Source organism: Cervus canadensis, chromosome 8 (genome assembly GCF_019320065.1).
Source record: "Cervus canadensis isolate Bull #8, Minnesota chromosome 8, ASM1932006v1, whole genome shotgun sequence".
Lineage (NCBI taxonomy): Eukaryota > Metazoa > Chordata > Mammalia > Artiodactyla > Cervidae > Cervus > Cervus canadensis.
The window spans coordinates 87315125-87335829 of record NC_057393.1 but is presented as its reverse complement, the minus strand read 5'-3'; the positions used below and the strand labels follow the sequence as shown (position 1 = coordinate 87335829).

Here is a 20705-nt window from a genome sequence, read left to right as displayed (position 1 = left end):
TGGCTGTTGCTTGAAGCCCTGGCAGAAACTCTAGCTCCATGAGGATTATGCTTTAACGGGTCCTGCCCATTTCAGCATCTTCACCCATCACCTTTCACAGAGCAGTGACAACTTGAGAATGGCCAGCTGAAGCGAAAGCTGTTTTCACTCCTGTTTCACTGTTTTACGGCATCTTTCTTTATCCACAGAGGAGTCCCCAGGGCTCGAGTCTAGCCAGATGTTGCCTATGACCCTATCCAGCTCAGCCCAGTTCTCACCTGCACCCTTTCTCACTGGCTGTCAGTCCATGGAAACTGGCCCCCAGGAAACGTTTGACAATATCCAGAAACATTCTGGATGTCACAGCTGTAGGGCAGTGCTCCTGGCACCCAGTGGGTAGAGGCCAGGCAGGAACGCCCAGGACAGTCCCCCACAACAAAGAACCACACAACCTAAAATGTGAATAATGCTGCTGCTGAGAAACCTTGCCCATTATGATTAAAGATACAGATTTTAAGTTCTAGACACTAGTTCATTATCTTGGATCCAGTGTTAGTGACTCTTGGGATTCAGGAGGAAACAACTCTAATGCTGGGATAGTTTCTGCAGGACTCCCAGTGGACTCTCCAGAAGGATTGATATGTTCAAGTTAATGTCCAAACAGGCTCGTATACTGTATGTTGCAGATGGGCATCGTGAAGAGCCTTCAGCTGCAGGGCACTGTTGTACATGGAGCCCTCAGAGAACATATGTGAACAGCTGCGATTTGCAGGCTGGGTTTCCCATGCTTACTAATTAGTAATGGAGATTCTTAGAGAGTGTGTGCTTGGTTATCTAAGTCAGTATCCTGGCTCAGAGAGTGTCTCCACTGTGGGGGAGGCAGCATGCTTCATACATGATTCATTCCTTTGTGGGATCCCACAACCATGCACTGGTTGCACGGTTGATCCCATCACTCCTGACCAGTAAAGGAGCTGGAAGTACAAAGAGTAATGCATGCAAGAGGGGATGGTCCTTGGTATCAGTATCCTACTGTTGATAAGCTCTTATTGATCATTGTCCAAAAGCAACTCCTTACAACTAATCTTTGAGTTCTTTAAATACAAGATATATTTTCTTCAGGCGAAAATTACTAAGTGTATTTTTTCTGTGGGATGAATAAAAGATCCTCTTCATTGATCTATTTCTCAGAATTCGTTCAGATTAAGGCTTTTTTTTGTATTTGATTTCAATTTTCTCAGTTTTATTGAGGTGTAATCGACACAATTTTTAAGTATTTAAGAGGTCAAAAATATTAAAATTATAAAAACAAAATCTTATATCCCACTTGAAAGAAAATAAATAAAATGTACATCATGATGATTTGATAAACACTGTGAAAGACAGATTAAGGCTTTTGGTTTGAGGATTTCAGCTTCCTTTTTTTTTTTTTAAAGAATGTTTAAATATAATTTTCAAAAACGGGAGAAATAAGAATTTGTGAACTCTTAAAGGTGTGGTTTTGAAAGATTAATGTTTTATGGGTGGAAGTTAGAGTAGTCTTATTATGTTAAGTATCAGGAAATATAGTAGTTTGTGTACATGAGAGTATTGTAGATATCTATATTATTCAAGGGCATCTGAGAATTTTAAGTTACACAAATATTGAAACCACTATATAAAATATTAACACTTCATAAATAATCTTTCAGTGAACATATTGTTTTTTAAAAAGCACCAGCTCTGAGCAACCAGAAGTGAGACAGAAAGGATACCTTACATCTGTCTGGTGGTTTGTGCATTACTGAGTGCTTTCCATTCCATCAGCTCAGCTCATTCCCATGGTTGCCTGTACAAGATATAGTATTAAAACCCTCTCATTTAAGAGGAAACAGGCCAGAAAGGAGTTTAGAAAGAGGATGAGACAGGTGGGAACAGACATTTAGCATCTCATGCGACACTGAAGGGCTTTCCAGGTGGCTCTAGTAGTAAAGAACCCGCCTGCCAATGCAGGAGGAGACATCAGAGACATGGGTTCGATCCCTGAGTCAGGAAGATGCCCTGGAGAAGGAAATGGCTACCCACTCCAGTATTCTTGCCTGGAGAATCCCATGGACAGAGGAGCCTGGTGGGCTACAGTCCACAGGTTCACAAGAGTCAGACACGACTGAAGTGACTTAGCACGCACATGACACTGAAGGAGCATACCTCCCTCCTGCCACCCACCTCTCCAGGAAACAGAGTCTGTTTCATAAAAAAAAAAAAAAACTATTACTAAATGCAAAAAAAAAAAAAAAATGTGTAACTGGACTCATCTTCTTAAAGACCAGCTCAGAGGTTGTATTAGAATGGACTGATCTCTTCAAAGGCTTCAGTTGACCCCACAGTAAAAATACCACGAATGTGTAAGTCTTGAACTACCCCCACCTCACCCTCCTGAGGTCGGTGACCAGCTATTTTCCAAGGTTTAAATTGGTGTATGGTTTCCCTGGTGGCTCAGATGGTAAAGAACCTGCTTGCAATGTGGGAGACCTTGGTTCAATCCCTGGATCAGGAAGATCCCCTGAAGAAGGGAGTGGCAACCCACTCCAGTATTCTTGCCTGGGAAATACCTGGGACAGAGGAGTCTGGTGGGCTACAGTCCATGGGGTCACAAAAGAGTCAGACATGACCTAGCAACTCAACACCAACAACAGCACCTACCTCATCCTCTTTCATGCCCTGAGAGAGAATAAAATATGTCAACTCATGTCAAGCACTTAGCACTGTTCCCAGAACCTATGGAGCACATCATCAATGTTCACTATGATCATTATTCTCATTTTCACTGAACTGGAATGTCCAGGCAATATAGGCATCAGATATAAACAAAGGATGCTTATCTTATAAAATCTCAAATAATCTTGGAGAGCAATCACATGATGAAAGAATCTCAGGGATGTGGTTTCAACTAAGTGCCAGCTATATTGAGAAATAATAATTCCCAAGTGAGAAGTAGTTAAAAGGCAAGATTTGATGAAAGGCTTTTTAAAAATATGTTTGGCTTCATAACGTTTTAGTACTTCTGGGCCTCTATATCAATGGGATCAACTGTTATTATCTGGTGAAAGATGCTTCTGGAGGCCACTGGACCGGGAGCAGGCTGGCTGTGGAAAAAATGACCTCCTGGCAACTGCTCAGAATAAAAATAGATTTCCAGAACTGGCTCCCAGTGATACTAAGCTGGTGTGTGTGAGATGGGGTCTGGGGTCTATATTCTGACCAAGATCCCCAAATGATTCTGGGGCATAGGGAGGTCTGAGACTCAGGGAACCAGAACCTGGATGCTTCCTCAAGACATCCAGAAGTTTCAGAGAAGCGATAGAGTGGGAGCTTGGCACAGGACCTGTGCCCCAGACTGGGGTAAGAGAAGGCTTTCCCACACAGAGGATTCTTAATGGCTCTTTTCTTTGTATTTTCTATTTCTTTGCTGAAGTTCTCACTATATTCTTCCATTCTTTTCCTGATTTCAGTGAGCATGTTTATGACTGTTACTTTAAACTCTTATTTGCTGCATTGATTATCTCTGTTTCATTTAATTCATTTCCTGGGGTTTTGTCTTCTTTCACTTGGAAGATATTCCTTTGTCTAATTTTTGCCTATTGGGTTTTTTTTTGAGGGGGGGTTAAATGATTTTTTTTTTAATTTGAGTATAATTAATTTACAATGTTAGTTTCAAGTGTACAGAAGAATGATTCAACTATGTGTGTGTGTGTGTGTGTGTGTGCGTGCGCTCAGTCATATCCAACTCTTTGCAGCTCCATGGACTGTAGCCCACCAGGCTCCTCTGTCAGTGGGATTCTCCAAGCAAGAATACTGGAGCGGGTTGCCACTTGTAGCTCCTCGGGATCTTCCCAGCTCAGGGATCAAACCCCCGTCTCTTGTGTCTCCTGCATTGGCAGGCAGGTTCTTTACCACTGCACCACCTGGGAAGCCCATAGATGTGTGTGTGCATATATATTCTCTTTCAGATTCTTTTCCATTATATTCAACTCTCTCTGCTTGTTTCTATGTATTAGGTATATCAGCTAGTCTTTTGACCTTGAAAATGTGACATTATGCAGCAGGTGTCCAGTGAGCCCAATGGCACAGCTCCCTCAGGTCACCAGAGCAGAGTACCCTGTGGGCTGAATGCACCTCCTGTTGTGGTTGGTTCATGATTGCTATGGGTGTCTCATGGGTGGTGCTTGGCCCCAGGTTGGCCATTTTGAGGCCTGGTTGTTACTTCTCTGCACATAGTGATGTACAGGGCAAGACTCCTGGGATGGGAGCTGCTTTGAGGAGGCTGTTGGCAGGTTTGGCAAGGCTGGTCTTCAGAGGACTCCAGGACAGGGTGCGTGGTGTTAGCTAAGTAGCAGAGAATGACAGAAATGACACTAACCAGCACCTGGTGAGCAATGTGGAAGGAGAGGGGGAAAAAAGGCACGTGCCAACACTTCTGTCCCCTGAGAAAGTCCCACCAGATCCCTTCCACTCAGCATATGTCCTAAACTTAATCAGTGAATCTTCTTGTATGATCCAGGTGTTCTCCAAGCTGCTGTCTCTGTGCTGGGACTCAGAGCAGAGTGAGTGTGTGCACAAGCATGAAAAAGAGGTGACTCTTGGTTTCCCACAACTCTCGGGCTCTCCTGAATGTAAAATCTTGATGCTGATTTTTGAGTTTCCAACTTGGAGGAGGTCGCCATTAACCCCACCATAGAGCCACCAGAACTTACACAGAACTGAGGAAACAGACTCTTGGAGGGCACAAACAAAACCTGTGCACACCAGGACCCAGGAGCAGTGACCCCACAAGAGACTGACCTAGACTTGCCCGTGAGTGTCCAGGAGTGTCTGGCAGAGGCGTGGGTCAGCGGTGGTCTGCTGCAAGGTTGGGGGCACTGAGTGTAGCAATGCGTGCAGGGGACCTTTTGAAGGAGGTCGCCATTATCTTCATCACCTCCTCCATAGTTTGGTCCCAGGTCAATAACAGGGAGGGAACACAGCCCCACCCATCAACAGAAAATTTGACTAAAGATTTACTGAGCATGGCTCTGCCCATTAGAACAAGACCCAGTTTCCCCCTCAGTTAGTCTCTCCCATCAGGAAGCTTCCAAAAACCTCTTATCCTTCTCCATCAGAGGGCAGACAGACTGAAAACCACAAGCACAGAAAACTAACCAATCTGATTACATGGACCACAGCCTTGTCTGACTCAGTGAAACTATGAGCCATGCCATGTAGGGCCACCCAAGATGTATGGGTCATGGTGGAGACTTCTGACAAAACTGGAGAAAGGAATGGCAAACCACTTCAGTATTCTTGCCTTGAGAACCCCATGAACAGTATGAAAAGGCAAAATGATAGGATACTGAAAGAGGAACTCCCCAGGTCAGTAGGTGCCCAATATGCTTCTGGAGAAGAGTGGAGAAATAACTCCAGAAAGAGTGAAGAGACAGAGTCAAAGCAAAAACAACACCCAGTTGTAGATGGGACTGGTGATGGAAGTAAAGTCCGATGCTGTAAAGAACAATAATGCATAGGAACCTGGAATGTTAGGTACATGAATCAAGGCAAATTGGAAGTGGCCAAACAGCAGATGGCAAGAGTGAACATTGACGTTTTAGGAATCAGCGAACTAAATGGACTGGAATGGGTGAATTTAACTCAGATGATGATTATATCTAGTACTGGGGGCAAGAATCCCTTAGAAGAAATGGATTAGCCATCATAGTCAACAAAAAAGTCTGAAATGCAGTACTTGGATGCAATCCTCAAAAATGATAGAATGATCTCTGTTCACTTCCAGGGCAAACTATTCAATATCACAGTAATCCAAGTCTATGCCCTGACCAGCAATGCTGAAGAAGCTGAAGTTGAACGGTTCTATGAAGACCTACAAGACCTTCTAGAACTAACACCCAAAAAAGATGTCCTTTTCATTATAGGGGACTGGAATGCAAAAGTAGGAAGTCAAGAAACACCTGGAGCAACAGGCAAATTTGGCCTTGGAGTACAAAATGAAGCAGGGCAAAAGCTAATAGAGTTTTGCCAAGAGAATGCACTGGTCATAGCAAACACCCTTTTCCAACAACACAAGAGAAGACTACACATGGAAATCACCAGATGCTCAATACTAAAGTCAGATTGATTATATTCTTTGCAGCCAAAGATGCAGAAGCTCTATACAGTCAGCAAAAACAAGACTGGGAGCTGACTGTGGCTCAGAGCATGAACTCCTTATTGCCAAATTCAGACTTAAATTGAAGAAAGTAGGGGAAACCACTAGACTGTTCAGGTATGACCTAAATCAAATCCCTTACAATTATATAGTGGAAGTGAGAAATAGATTCAAGGGATTAAATCTGATAGAATGCCTGAAGAACTATAGATGGAGGTTCATGACATTGTACAGGAGGCAGTGATCAAGACCATCTCCAAGAAACAGAAATGCAAAAAGGCAAAATGGTTGCCTGAGGAGCCCTTACAAATAGCTGTGAAAAGAAGAGAAGTGAAAGGCAAAGGAGAAAAGGAAAGATACACCCATTTGAAGGCAGAATTCCAAAGAATAGCAAGGAGAGATAAGAAAGCCTTCCTCAGAAATCAATGCAAAGAAATAGAGAAATAGAGGAAAACAACAGAATGGGAAAGACTAGAGATCTCTTCAAGAAAATTAGAGATACCAAGGGAACATTTTATGCAAAGATAGACACAATAAAGGACAGAAATGATATGTACCTAACAGAAGCAGAAGATATTAAGAAGAGGTGGCAAGAATACACAGAAGAACTATACAGAAAAGATCTTCATGACACAGATAATCATGATGGTGTGATCAGTCACCTACAGCCAGACATCCTGGAACACAAAGTCAACAGGGCCTTAGGAAGCATCACTATGAACAAAGCTAGTGGAAGTGATGGAATTCCAGTTGAGCTATTTCAAATCCTGAAAGATGATGCTGTGAAAGTGCTGCACTCAATATATCAGCAAATTTGGAAAACTCAGCAGTAGCCACAGGACTGGAAAAGGTCATTTTTCATTCCAATCCCTAAGAAAGGCAATGCCAAAGAATACACAAACTACCGCACAATTGCACTCATCTCAATGCTAGTAAAGTAATGCTCAAAATTCTCCAAGCCAGGCTTCAACAATACATGAACTGTGAACTTCCAGATGTTCAAGCTGGTTTTAGAAAAGGCAGAGGAGCCAGAGATCAAATTGCCAACATCCATTGGATCATTGAAAAAGCAAGACAGTTCCTGAAAAAAAACTACTTTTTCTTTATTGCCTATGCCAAAGCCTTTGACTGTGTGGATCACCACAAACTGTGGAAAATTCTTAAAAAGATGGGAATACCAGACCACCTGACCTGCCTGCCTCCTGAGAAATCTGTATGCAGGTCAAGAAGCAACAGTTAGAACTGAACATGGAACAACAGATTGGTTCCAAATTGGGAAAGGAGTATATCAAGGCTGTGTAGTGTCACCCTGCTTATTTAACTTATATGCAGAGTACATCATGAGAAATGCTGGACTGGATGAAGCACAAGCTGGCATCAAGATTGCCGGGAGAAATAACAACCTCAGATATGCACATGACACCACCCTTATGGCAGAAAGTGAAGAGGAACTAAAGAGCTTCTTGATGAAAGTGAAAGAGGAGAGTGAAAAAGTTGGCTTAAAACTCAACATTCAGAAAACTAAGATCATGGCATCTGATCCCATCACTTCATGGCAAATAGACAGAGAAACAATGGAAATAGTGACAGACTTTATTTTTTTGAGCTCCAAAATCACTGCAGATGGTCACTGCTGCCATGAAATTAAAAGACGCTTGCTCCTTGGAAGAAAAGTTATGACCAGCCTAGACAGCACATTCAAAAGCAGAGATATTACTTTGCCAACAAAGGTCCGTCTAGTGAAAGCTATGATTTTTCCAGTTGTCATGTATGGATGTGAGAGTTGGACTATAAAGAAAGCTGAATGCCCGATGAATCAATGCTTTTGAACTGTGGTGCTGGAGAAGACTCTTGAGAGTCCCTTGGACAGCAAGGATATCCAACCAGTCCATCCTAAAGGAAATCAGTCCTGAATATTCATTGGAAGTTCTGATGCTGAAGCTGAAACTGCAATACTTTGGCCACCTGATGCAAAGAACTGATTCATTGGAAAAGACCCTGATGCTGGGCATGATTGAGGTGGGAGGAGAAGGGGACGACAGAAGATAAGATGGTTGGATGGCATCACTGACTCAATGGACATGAGTTTGAGTAAATTCTGAGTTGAGCTGGTGATGGACAGGGAAGCCTGGCGTGGTGCAGTCCATGGGGTCACAAAGAGTTGGACACGACTGAGTGACTGAACTGATCTCCAGTCTGTCAGACAAACCTCAGTCTTGTCTGCAAGATGATCCAGTATGACATCTGGCCCTAATGTGGGGACACATATCCAGTAGAAGATGGAGAAGGGAAACTGAGATGATGTATAGGATTCCTGAATAACACTGCTTTCCTCAGTCCACTCTGGGTGGGAGGGGTGGGGATATGGTTGATGTGACCTCAGACTGGGACAGTGACCTCTTGACACAAGGTCATCTTTCAGGGCTCTCAGCCTCTAGCCCAGAACATCATCATTATTTGTCTGTCATTTTTCAAGCTCACATTTATCTTGACATGTTCTATCCTCTTTGTTGTTGTTCAGTTGCTCAGCCATGTCTGACTCTTTGTGACCCCATGGACTGCAGCACACCAGGTTTCCCTGTCCTTCACTGTTTCCTGGAGTTTACTTAAACTCAAGTCCACTGAGTCGATGATGCCATCCAATGATCACATCCTCTGTTGCCCCCTTTTCCTCCTGCCCTCTATCCTCTTAGAAGCCTATGTACTCCAAGAGCTAGTAAAATTTCTCCTTCAAGCAAACATGATGCTGCTGTAAAGTGCAGCCACCTTCTCACTTTTATCTCTATTAAACAGACATCAAATAGGATCTACTCATCCCCTCTCATTTACTAGAAGGCAGTCACCAAGCCGTCTTTTAGCCCCTGGGGTCAGTGAGTCTATTTTGACTTCCTCCTAAGACATGCCTTTATATATGTATGCTTTTAATCAGTAGGAGACACAGTTCTACAAAGGAGAAAGGCCCCAAACTCCAAATTAAAACCATTATCAGCTTTTGCTTGTCACATCCTTATTAACTCATTCTATTTCCCTAACATATGGATATTTTACTTGAAGATATTTTATATACTGTATTCTTTTGCTCACTTGCATTCGGTTTAAGCTGATTCTTAACTTACTCTTTCTCTCTAACTTTGTATGCACATGCTTTTATTCCTTAAGGATAGCCTATCAAAGCTATGTCACTGTTGTGAAGTTAAAATATGTCCCCAATAAACCCATCAAATGAGCAGAGCTTGTGACTTCTGCTAGGCTGCTGTGTAAGACTTACCTGGGGAATCAGTGTTCAAAAATCATCTTTTACTCCTTAACATTAAATATGTGAGAATGATATTGTTTGTTTGGTCTCAGAGAGTACACCTAAGAGTATACTCCTGAGTTGAAATTTTATGAGGATAAAGTATGTGCACACACACACACAGATCATGAGACACTCCTACTTTGAATATATAATGAAGCTATACTGAATGAAATATTGGCAAAGTGAATTCATCATTGCATAAAAATAATGCATCATGACCAAAAAGAGCTTATCTCAGAATTATAAGGATGTTTTAAGGAAGAAATTTGTTAATATTACCAATTACATTAATATTACCAATTACATTAATATTAGGTTGGCTGAAAAGTTTATTCAGTTAGTGAATATATTGTTCAATAAAGCTCCTGGTGAAAATGAAAAATGTGTCTTGGTACTTAAATCTGAATAAACTTTTTGGCCATCTAATAGATTTAAGAAGAAGAATTTCATCTGAATGTAAGCCCTCAAACTTTCAAAGAATTCATCATCCTTTCCTGACAAAAAGCCTTTGCAATCGAGGAAGAGACAGAAACTCCTAACCTGATAAAAATGGTCTAATAGAAGCCTAAAACAAAGCTTATTTTTTAATGCTAAAATTTGACATTTACGCCCATGAATGTCTGGATTAATGTTGAGGATGCTGTGCTGAACAGAATAATGGCCCCTCAAACATGTCCATGTCCTACTCTCTGGAACCTGTGGATATGTTATCTTACAGGACACAAGGAATTTTCCAGATGTGATTAAATTGAGCACTTTAGTTTAACGGGGGAGATTTTCCTGGATTATCTGGGAGGACCCAGTGTAATCGTAAGGACCCTCATATGTAAAAGGAAGAAGGAGGTGAGATAGGTTTTGTTGGAGAGAGAGACTGGAAGATGCCACACAGATGGCTGGGCAGATGGAGGAAGGTGTGGTAAGGAGGTAGGCAGCCTGTTGAGCAGGGGACGGATTCTTCCCGCAGAGCCTCCAGAAGGCACGAAGCCCTGCTGACACCTGGGTTTTAGCCTAGTGACACCTGTTTTGGACTTTCAACCTCCAGAACTGTAAGATCAGTAGTTTATGTTGCTGTAAGCCACCAAGTGTGTGGTAAGTTGTTATAGCAGCAACTGGAGACTAACACAGATGCCCACCTCCACTTGGCGGTCATAGCCAGTGTAACAAGAATTGAATTATGTCTATCGGAAAAGAAAAGGCAAAACTGTCATTATTTGCAGATATGTCTTTCCAGCAGAAAATCAAATAGGATTAATAGAAATAACATTTTTTAAAGATTTTTTTAAATGTGGTTCATTTTTAAAGTTTTTATTGAATTTATTACAATATTGTTTCTGTTTCATGTTTTGGTCTTTTGGCTGTGAAGTATGTGGGACCTTAGTTCTCCAACTAGGGATGGAATCTGCACCCTCTGAATTTTAAGGCAACGTCTTAACCACTGGACCATCAGGAAAGTGCCATTGAAATAATAGGCTTAGAGTTCAGTAAGAGGTGCCCAGAATGAGACCAATATGAAAAAAGAAATAACTTTCCTGTAAACCAGCAATAGCCATTAGAAAATGTGATAGGGACAAAAAGGGTCTATTCATGATCACAATAAAACTATGAAATATCTAGAATAAAATCTTTTAAGTATTACAAATCTCCATAAAATGATAAACTGCTACTGAGAGACATTAAAAAAACTGAATGATTCCAGAGACAGTATATTAATGACTAATGTCCATTTACTTCTTAAGCTAATCTGTAAATTTAATATAATCTAAATCAAAATTCCACCTGAGGTTTTTATAAAATGTGAGGTCTAATTTCACCTGAGAAGGGATGTCCCTGGTGGTCCAGTGGTTAAGACTCTGCACGCCCCATGCAGGGGGCCCGGGTTTGATTCCTGGTTATGAAACTAGATCCTGCATGCCACAACTAAGACCCAGCACAGCTAAATAAATACACAAATAAATATTTTAAAATAAAATAAATGTCACCTGAGGAGAGAATGAGGCATAGCAGCCCCACCATAAAGACAAGAGCACCTTGATAGAAAACATTTAACACATATTAATATCTTAATATGAGAATAGCTTCTAAAAACCAGTAAGTACCTCATAGAAATTAAAGAGCCTCTTGATGAAGGTGAAAGAGTAGAGTGAAAAAGCCAGCTTAAAACTCAATATTCAAAAAACTAAGATCATGGCATCTGGTCCCATTACTTCTGACAAACAGAAGGGGAAAAGGTGGAAGTAGTGACCAATTTCCTCTTCTTGGGCTCTAAAATCACTGCGGATAGTGACTGTGAAATTAGAAGATGATTGTTTCTTGGCAGGAAAGCTATGACAAACCTAGACAGGATGTTAAAAAGCAAAGACATCACTTTGTCAACAAAGGTCCATACAGGCAAGGCTATAGATTTTCCAGTAGTCATGAACAGATGTGAGAGTTGGACCATAAAGGCGGCTGAGCGCCAAAGAATTGATGCTTTTGAACTGTGGTGCTGGAGAAGACTCTTGAGAGTCCCTTGGACAGCTCAGAGATCAAACCAGCCAATCTTAAAGGAAATTAACCTTGAATACTTGTTGAAAGGATGGATGCTGAAGCTGAAGCTCCAGTTCTTTGGCCACCTGATGCAAAGAGCTGACTCACTGGAAAAGGTCCTGATGCTGGGGAAGATTTGAAGGCAGGAGAAGAGGGCAACAGAGGATGAGATGGTTGGAAGACATCACTGATTCAACGGACATGAACTTGGGCAAACTCTGGGAGATGGTGAGGGACAGGCAAACCTGGCATGCTTCAGTCCACGGGGGTCAGAGTCAGACACGACTTGGTGACTGAACAGCAGTAACAACCTCACAGAAGTGGATAAAATGTACACATGGGCAGGCACCTCACAGGAAAAAAACAACCAATACATCTTTAAAAAGAGTCTTACCTTCACTATTAATTATGGAAATGCAAATTCAGATAAGAAGGAGATGATTTTGTTTTTTTACCCATTAGGCTAGACAAATTAAAAAAGATTAACTGTCCAGTGTTAGTCAAGTTATGGCAAAATATTCATGGTGAGGATGGAAATTGGGGCAGTTGTAGAAAGCAGTTTGACTATATCTATAGAAATTTATGTTTAAAATATTTTTTGAGCTCTGAAACCATTTTTCACAAGCAAAACCATTTCTTGAATGAGCTCTAGCTCAGGAAAAAGTAGATCACAGCTGTTTGGCTGGAGTGGAGGTGGGGACCCTGCTCCAAGCTCCCCCTCATTCTGTGTCCCTCCCCACTCCCCACAATACCTCCACATAAATCAGAACCTCGTGGACTTAGACTCCAACCCCCAGCCCAGAGCAGTGTCTAACATATATCTTTAGTACATCAAGGACCAAAATGAAAATGCACTGTAGGATTTTATTACAGTATGGAACTGCTCAGTGGAGTGAATCAGCCTCAGATAATCAAATCTTTCCCTAGAATACCAAGAGTATTACTCCCAGACTTATCTCATCACTGTGTTTGGAACAAGCAAAACTGACATGGAGTATGAGAAGCTTTTTGAAACAAAGAAAAAGTCCATCAAAACAAGGTTGACAAAGCAGCTGCTAGGCATGGTGCTTAATCAAGGAAAAAATAAATAAAGCAGACCAAGCAAGAAACACCTGGATCAGAAATATTGGAACAAGCTACACAAACAAGAGTGAAGAAGTCTGAAAATATGTTGGATGGGAATGGAAAAAGTAAAATCGCTGAAGCGCTGTATTTGCAATTTGTAAAGAAAATTTTAAATTTATTAAAAAAAACTTTCTATTAATCCAACAAAAGATGCTTGGGTGCTATGACTGTATGAAGACTCATTTTGTGATATAGAGCCTTGAATCTTCTGAAGCCCTTCTCAAAGAGTACTTCCTATTTACAATATTATAGTAGGTTGTTTTACAAAGCTTACAAAGGGGCCTTCTGCTAGACTCTCAATCTTTGCATTCAGTCCCAGATGACCACAAAGGGAATTGCCTGCATCTAGTGTGAAGCTTCCCAGGCGACGCTAGTGGTAAAGAACCCACCTGCCAATGCAGGATACAAAAGAGACGCAGGTTCGATCCCTGGGTCAGGAAGATCCCCTGGAGGAAGACATGGTAACCCACTCCAGTATTCTTGCCTGGAGAATCCCATGGACAGAGGATCCTCTTGGGCTACAGTTCATAGGGCTGGATATGATGGGAGCAACTTAGTACAGAACACAGTATGAGGCTGAGTCAGGTAGGGGGGAAGAGGCGGGGAGAAGCAGGCAGTTCTCCCCAGAGGATTTTCTAGAACAGGCCAACACAATAATCAGTGAGCACTTCTCCCCTATGAAGAAAACCATAAAATTCTGAGGTGTGGGTGCTGAGAGAACAGCTGTCATGAATCCTAACCGCCTCAGTTCTCACCTTTTCCTCTCCAGAGAAGGATGAGGGCCTGCCAACCACACCACTTCACCCCTTACCAGTGCACACACGTCTGGGATGATATCTGCCCATGGCTCGCCACTGGGGATGACTCAGCTATCCCCTGCGGGAAGGGCATTCAGAAGTCCCCTCAGAATTGTTTATCCAATGGCCCTTTATTGTGAGCGTTGTTAAATAAGCACGTAAGTGGATTTTGCCCTTAAGAAGCTTGTCATACCTAATAACCCCCAAACGCACTCAAGTAGGGTATCAAAAGGACCCCTTTGCAGAACACAGGTTCAACAATACAACTCAGAAATCTTGAAGAAAGCCCAAGTAAAGGAGAAACCATTACATAGAAGAGCACTTTCTTTTTAAGCTCCCTGGATCTACATGATTCTCAGCTTTGGCTGCACGCTGATGCACCCAGGGGACCATAAAATGTCCTGTTGCATGGTCCACCAGCAGGGGTCCTGACATGATGGCTCTGCCCTGCGGTAGGGCTTGGGCACGGGGATATTTACAAGACCCTTGGGAGACTAATGTGCACCAATCAAGATGCCTTTAATGGACAGGCAGAATCCAGAACATCTGGCCCACAGTGCTAAATACCAAAGGGGCAGTCTGTGAAATGGCCACGGACTGGGGCGATGAGAAGGTAACTGATGAAATTCACAAGAGCTGTTTCCCTGGAGAAGGAAATGGGGGTGGGGGGTGGGGGCGGGCAATGAGTACAACTTCATTTATGATTCAAGTTCAAGGACTTGTTTGTGAAGGCAAGACCTGAGGGGTAGAGGGTGAAGGAGGGTAAACAGGCCAGGAGAGAATTGAAAATTAAACTCAAAATAGTTTTGTTGTTTAAGAAGAGAAACCTGGGCTACTAACATACAATGGGGCAAAATCCAGCAGAAAGAGAGTTTGAAAAAAACAGGAGAAGCAACATCCAGTCATCAAAGCCCCATAGAGTCAGGGCAGAGTAGGCTCTGGACTAAAGCACAGAAGTAACCATTTCCTTTTCTAGAAAAAAAGAAAAACAGGGGAGGGGAACTAACATTTTTTTGAACATTAATTTGATGAATATCATAGGCACTTCATACGTATGAAATGGAATATCTCCTGCCATAATGGTGTGCAAGAAATGTCATAGCTATCCATGATTCCAGCCCTCCAAATATGAATTTCTGAGCCATGCTGACAAGCAGCGCCACGCCCTACATGAGGAACTTGAGGAAGTCATAGTCATCAGCGGTTACAGCCCTCGCAGGGCTGGTGGTAAAGAATTCACCTGCCAGGGGAGGAGACATAAGAGACACAGGTTTGATTCCTGTGTTGCCAAGATTCCCTCCTTCAGGAGGGGAGCAGGGCACCCCACTCTAGTACTCTTGCCTGGAGAATTCCATGGACAGAGGAGCCTGGTGGGCTATAGTCCATGGGCTCACAAAGAGTCAGACACGACTGAAGCGACTTAGCATGCCAGCACCTAAGTGTGAGCTGGTGAGCCCTAAGGGAATTCAAGTAAGAGAAGAATACCTCTGTAAAAATGCAGGATGCTGGCCCCAGACAGCTGAGGTGCATATGAAAGAAATGACTTTAATAATCCCAGACTCTTGCATCTTCCCGTACATAGAAGAGCACTAAATTCCTTAATTTGATATCTGGTTTTCCTTACTTAACAATAATCTTTGATGTTCAGGCTACTGCCCCCTTTGCTGCCAACTTGTATATAGCCTGACTCCCTCTTCTGCCTCCTCAGAGCAGCTTCTCAGGGCTGCTCAGATGCCATTCCCTGGGCCCAGTGTCCTAAACATTCCCACCAAATAAAACATTTGCTGCTTTCAGGTTGTGACTGATTTTTCAGTTGATATATGCATGATTTCATTTAATCTCCCCCCAAAATTTGCAAAGACTCTTGTAACATAGAACGCCCTATGCTTAGAATTCCAGGGTTTTGACTGTTCCTTATTAATACCATTTCCACATCTAATTCCCCAAAAGATCACCATGATCAAAAAGTCTTCTCACAGGTCCAGCATGATTTATTAGAGAGAGAACACTCTGGAAGAAGTAGAGGCAGTCCAACTTAAAGAAAATGATGGACCAAAGTCTGTCCAGCACATAAAGTGTCAACTGGTGTCTGTGCCAACTGTCTCCCGGGGTACCTGAGGGCCATGTTGTGAGCTGCGGTGCCCAGAGCTCTCCTCCCCAGGATGCAGAGCGCGAAGGACAGGGTCACCAGAGGAGAGTCCTCGTCACTTTCTAGGGGCTTCGAGGGCTGGAAGAGCAAAGATGTTCATTCAGCTTTCATGTGGGGTCTGGCATGCACTTACACAGAACCACAAATGCAGAGGTTTACCACAAGGCAGCCACCATGGTCACCTGGGTCCCCCCACAGTGACCCAGAGGATGGTAAACTCTGCTTTTGAGGCAGTTTCTCTGGAGGTTGGACATAAAAACACATTTAAATGGGGAAGTTACTTTAGGGAAATAAAGGGGCTAACATGTGGCTTGTCAGCCTAGTTTCCTGGAATTGTGAATACGCCACCTTGGGTCGGGAAGATGGTCAGAGCTCGCAGTCAAATGAAAGTAAAAGTCACTCAGTCATGTCTGACTCTTCATGACCCCATCCACTGTAGCCCACCAGGCTTCTCTAGGCATGGGGTTCTCCAGGCAAGAATACTGGAGGGGGTGGCCATTCTCTTCTCCAGGGGCTCTTCCTGACCCAGGGACCAAACCCATGTCCCCTGCATTGCAAACAGATTCTTTACTGTCTGAGCCACCAAATGAATTTGCACCTTAACCTTGTCCAAGGCCCCCCCTTAACCCCATCCAATGCCCACCTTAACCCTGTCCAATGCAGGGGGGCAGGTAGACCAGCAGAAATAGAAGTATAGGAATCAAGTGCAAATGAGGTTTTCTGTTCCCTCTATAACGAGGAGCACACTGAACTGACCATAAGTCCACAATCAATAATTAAATGAAGTGGTTCATCCAAGCTTAAGAAGAGGAGCAGGGGAAGATGCCGAAGGAACTTAAAGTTAAAATATCATTTGCAAGCAAAGCAAGATTATTTCATTTTTATGAGCTAGCTGAGGAAAGAAGAGTGCCCTCATTGTGGGGTTAGCCAGGATCAGCAATAGATTCTTGACTATTTCAGCCGCCAGTGGAGGCTCTGCATGGGTTAAGATCTCAGCACACATTCTCGCGGCTGCATCTGGAGGACCGACTCTACCACCGACTGTCTCCCACCTGCTTTCAATCACTCATGAAAGGTCAAGGACCTGGGCGAGTGTCATAATTTGGTTTACCAGGTCACACAGCACTCTTTGTCAGCTGCTGAGAAGGCAGTTTTCAACTTGGATCTACCATCTCCCTCAACAACACATCATGAGAAGCTTTCCAAATCCTGAGAAGCAGAGATAACAAACTCCTTCCACTGGCCTCCCTCCCCTTTCTTCTCCTGCCTGCTTGCTTGTCTTCCTTTTACAAGATGTCATTTTCCTTGCTTTCATTTCCAAGAGGCTGTATTCATCTTCAAAAGCATCCTCAGCACGTGAGCAACAATACACACACACACACAGACATAACTATAGAAGTAGCTTGGACCAATCTGATTGCTCAACAGAATGGGCTTGTCCACAATTCAATAGGTTTAGTAAATCCTCTGCATTTCAGCCCATATATACCTGTTCAGAAATCTCAAAAAGAAACTAAACAAAGAAGTGTCCAGAGTTTTAAAGCCATGATCGAGGCTTAACACTGTACCAACTCTGAGCACAGTAGAAAGGAAAATGTACTTTCAAGGTGCTTTTCTTGGAGACATCATATATGAATTTTTCAATTTCATTCTGTTTAACTGCTAAATAAACATTTGTCCGAATACTAGTGTCCTTTCTCTCCTCTATTTTGTTGTAGTCTACCAGGGCTTCCTTGGTGGCTCAGATGGTAAAGAATCTGCCGGCAATGCAAGAGACCCAGGTTTGATCCCTGGGTTGGGAAGATCCCCTGGAGAAGGAAATGGCTATCCACTTCAGTATTTTTGCCTGGAGGATCCCATGGACAGAGGAGCCTGGCAGGCTACAGTCCATGGGGTCACAAAGAGTCAGACATGACTGAGTGACTCACACACACAGAGTATAAGAAAGAGATGGTCTTTACAAGGCTCCTTGTTTCCTAACTTACATTCAACTCCTCCAGCCCCACCTCCCTTACCCACCTCTTGCCTTTTCTGGGCACAGTATTGAATCCACTCCAGATAAACGTTGCAGTAGCTGGCTCGTGTGATTCCCTGGAGACATGGGACGTAGTCATCATCAGTGTTCATGCTGAACATCGCAAGGTCACGCTCAATGTAATGCCACTTGGCAAAGGGCTGTAGGGACTTCAGAAGTGATTCGTTTTTGATCCAGGAGGACAGTTTGGGGGATGTCACCATATAGTATATTATACTCTGCCGAGAGAAAGAAAGGTTTTGAGCCCAAAGTCTGAAAGACTTAAAATTTCATCTCCTAAAGTAAATCACTGTCACGAACAAATGACACGTGTAATCCCCACATGCAGTATCATTTGTATTTCCTGCTAGATTTAATGCACCCACTGGAGCCATTCTAAAATGTGAAGCAGAATGCTAGCAGAATCTCAATGCTAGCTAGAACAGAATCTCAGTGGTGAGAAAGAATGCCAGTCAGAGAGAAAGCGTCATCCTTTCTGAGAGAGGCACAAAAAAGCACTGTGGTTCCTTGGGTTTCCTGAAGGCCGGGCTGGGCTGATGCTGCTAGAAGAAATCAGGGCAGGTCCTCGTCCAGGGCCTCAGACCAAGAGTGTGTCATGAGCTAAAGCAACATGGTTCTTATGGAAAGTACTTATGATGTACAATTGTTCACACACACACACACACACACACACACACACACAGAAGTAATCCTGGGTACCCAGACAGTGGACATCTGAGATGTCTTCAAAAATAACCCCGAAGTTTCCTCCTCCATCAGACACTCCACTTATGAGTCCAATTAGGGAAAATGCCACGCTCGGGCTTTATGATTCTGAGCTACAGATTTATTGAAAGCCATCTTGTAGTTTTCAATGAGTTCATCATTCAAGAAGGCTAGCATCCAGCCTGGAGAAGTAAACACATGACAGAGAAAAACACAACCTAAGTCTGCCATGGGCATGTCAGGAATAGAAGGGAGTATCTGTGGATGAGTCCTTTCCAGCTTCACTCTTCATCATCATAAGAAAAGGCATGTGGCTGGTGTCACTGGGGCTAAGGCAGACCAGGGAACACAGTTAGCATCCTACCTGCGAATTAAGAGTGATGAGAAGGAGGAGGGACAGCCTTCCATGCAAGGAGGCAGTGATATAAAATCAAATATTTCACCGATGGACTCCTCTGATTATCAAAGGCATTCTTACCAGGCGAGAAGACAGAAAGTAACACATGTGGGGTGGATGTGAACAGGGCTTAGGCAATGGGAATCTATGGAGGTGAGTGGGCAGAGGGGCCTTTTCTAGCCCCCCAGCTCTCCTCCTCTTCTGCTCTTTGGTTGGGATGTGAAATCCACACTGCCAAGGTTGGAGGTTGCGAGGTGTGTGATTTCAGGTTACTGTAGCAGTTTGAACAGCTAAGTGGACAGACACACGTGGTCTCTGGATTCGGGCAAAACCACAGCAGATGCCTGACTCAGCTTCTGTCTGCTCTTAGGACTGAGGGCAGCCCGCTCATTGGGGAAGTTTCATCTGTGGCTCATGGTGTGTGGTCCTCCTTCCTTCTTTGGGGCACGATCTCTATTAGGCTCCATCATCCACCTGACCCCCAACTGAGGAAGCAAGAAACACGAAGTTTGCAGTGGAGTTCACATGTTTCCCTGACCTCTGCAACCCTGCTGGCCTTAGAAAACCCCTTCAATGGAAGGAAGGAGGGAGAGAAGGAGGGAAGGAGAAAAGAAATGAGGAAGAGGCCAGGGGAAGCTTAAAGCAGACATGCAAAAGAAAGACGTGCTTAATCATGGCCATTTTTCATCACTGTTTTGAGGTTTAAAATGAGATAATGCATCTGAAGCACTTAGCACCTGGCCTGGCATGTGGGATGTGTGCAAAAGCACAATCATCATCATATCTTTGGCATCTCTGACTTACCTACCCAGCAAGCTTGAGGCTCAGGTTGGGGAGCAGAGCCCAGGAGAGGTTTGGAGCGGGGGATCAGGAGGCAGGAGACAGCCAAACCTCTCATGGTCACCAGAGTACACATCTGATATTCAAGTACATAAATCAAGAATATGGAGGGTGTCCTATTGCCCACCAGCTGGCAGGACCACTTAAACCTGCTAAGCATTCCATCCAAAGTTGCAAGCCAAAGAGGAAACGTGACCATGACCAAAGGCACAGCTTCTCAGCTGACAATTGCGAAGGGAAGAAAGAAATCTGGTCTGTCTAAACATCTGACACAAGCAAACATCTGGTCTAGTTTTCCCTCAATATGTACTAATCACGTGTACCAGACAGAAATAACAAACAAAAAATGGAAGGCGCAACACTAACCTTTTCATTCATTTCTAGGGATGAATGAAAATAACCCCTTCACTGATGAGGTCAGAGTAGTTAACGAGGGCTTTGAATCCCAGGGATTCAAACTCGTTTCTCTAGTTCTGGCAAAATCTTACAGAGTTGGCTTCTGAGTGGAAGCCCAGCCCACTGCTGGGCTTTCCCACATCCTTTCACTGTGGGGAAACAGAACTACTTGAACTGGCTGCAAACCGTACTCCATCCTGCTTTATTTAGGCAGAGATGCTGTCAATGAACAATGTGAAATCCTTCAGAATCTGTCGAGATGAAACGGATCCCATAACAA

General features: G+C 43.3%; 1 protein-coding gene across 3 annotated transcripts in view; it reads right to left on the bottom strand.

The window, feature by feature from the left end:
- Nucleotides 1–20705, bottom strand: part of PCNX2 (pecanex 2) — a 302174-nt gene that overhangs the window by 24134 nt on the left and 257335 nt on the right. For all 3 annotated transcript variants that reach the window (XM_043477085.1, XM_043477087.1, XM_043477086.1), the window contains 2 exons: nucleotides 18072–18305; nucleotides 16018–16130 (listed from right to left, as the gene is read on the bottom strand). In XM_043477085.1, coding sequence (XP_043333020.1) covers nucleotides 16018–16130; nucleotides 18072–18305 — 347 coding nt within the window. The remainder of the gene's footprint in view (nucleotides 1–16017; nucleotides 16131–18071; nucleotides 18306–20705) is intronic.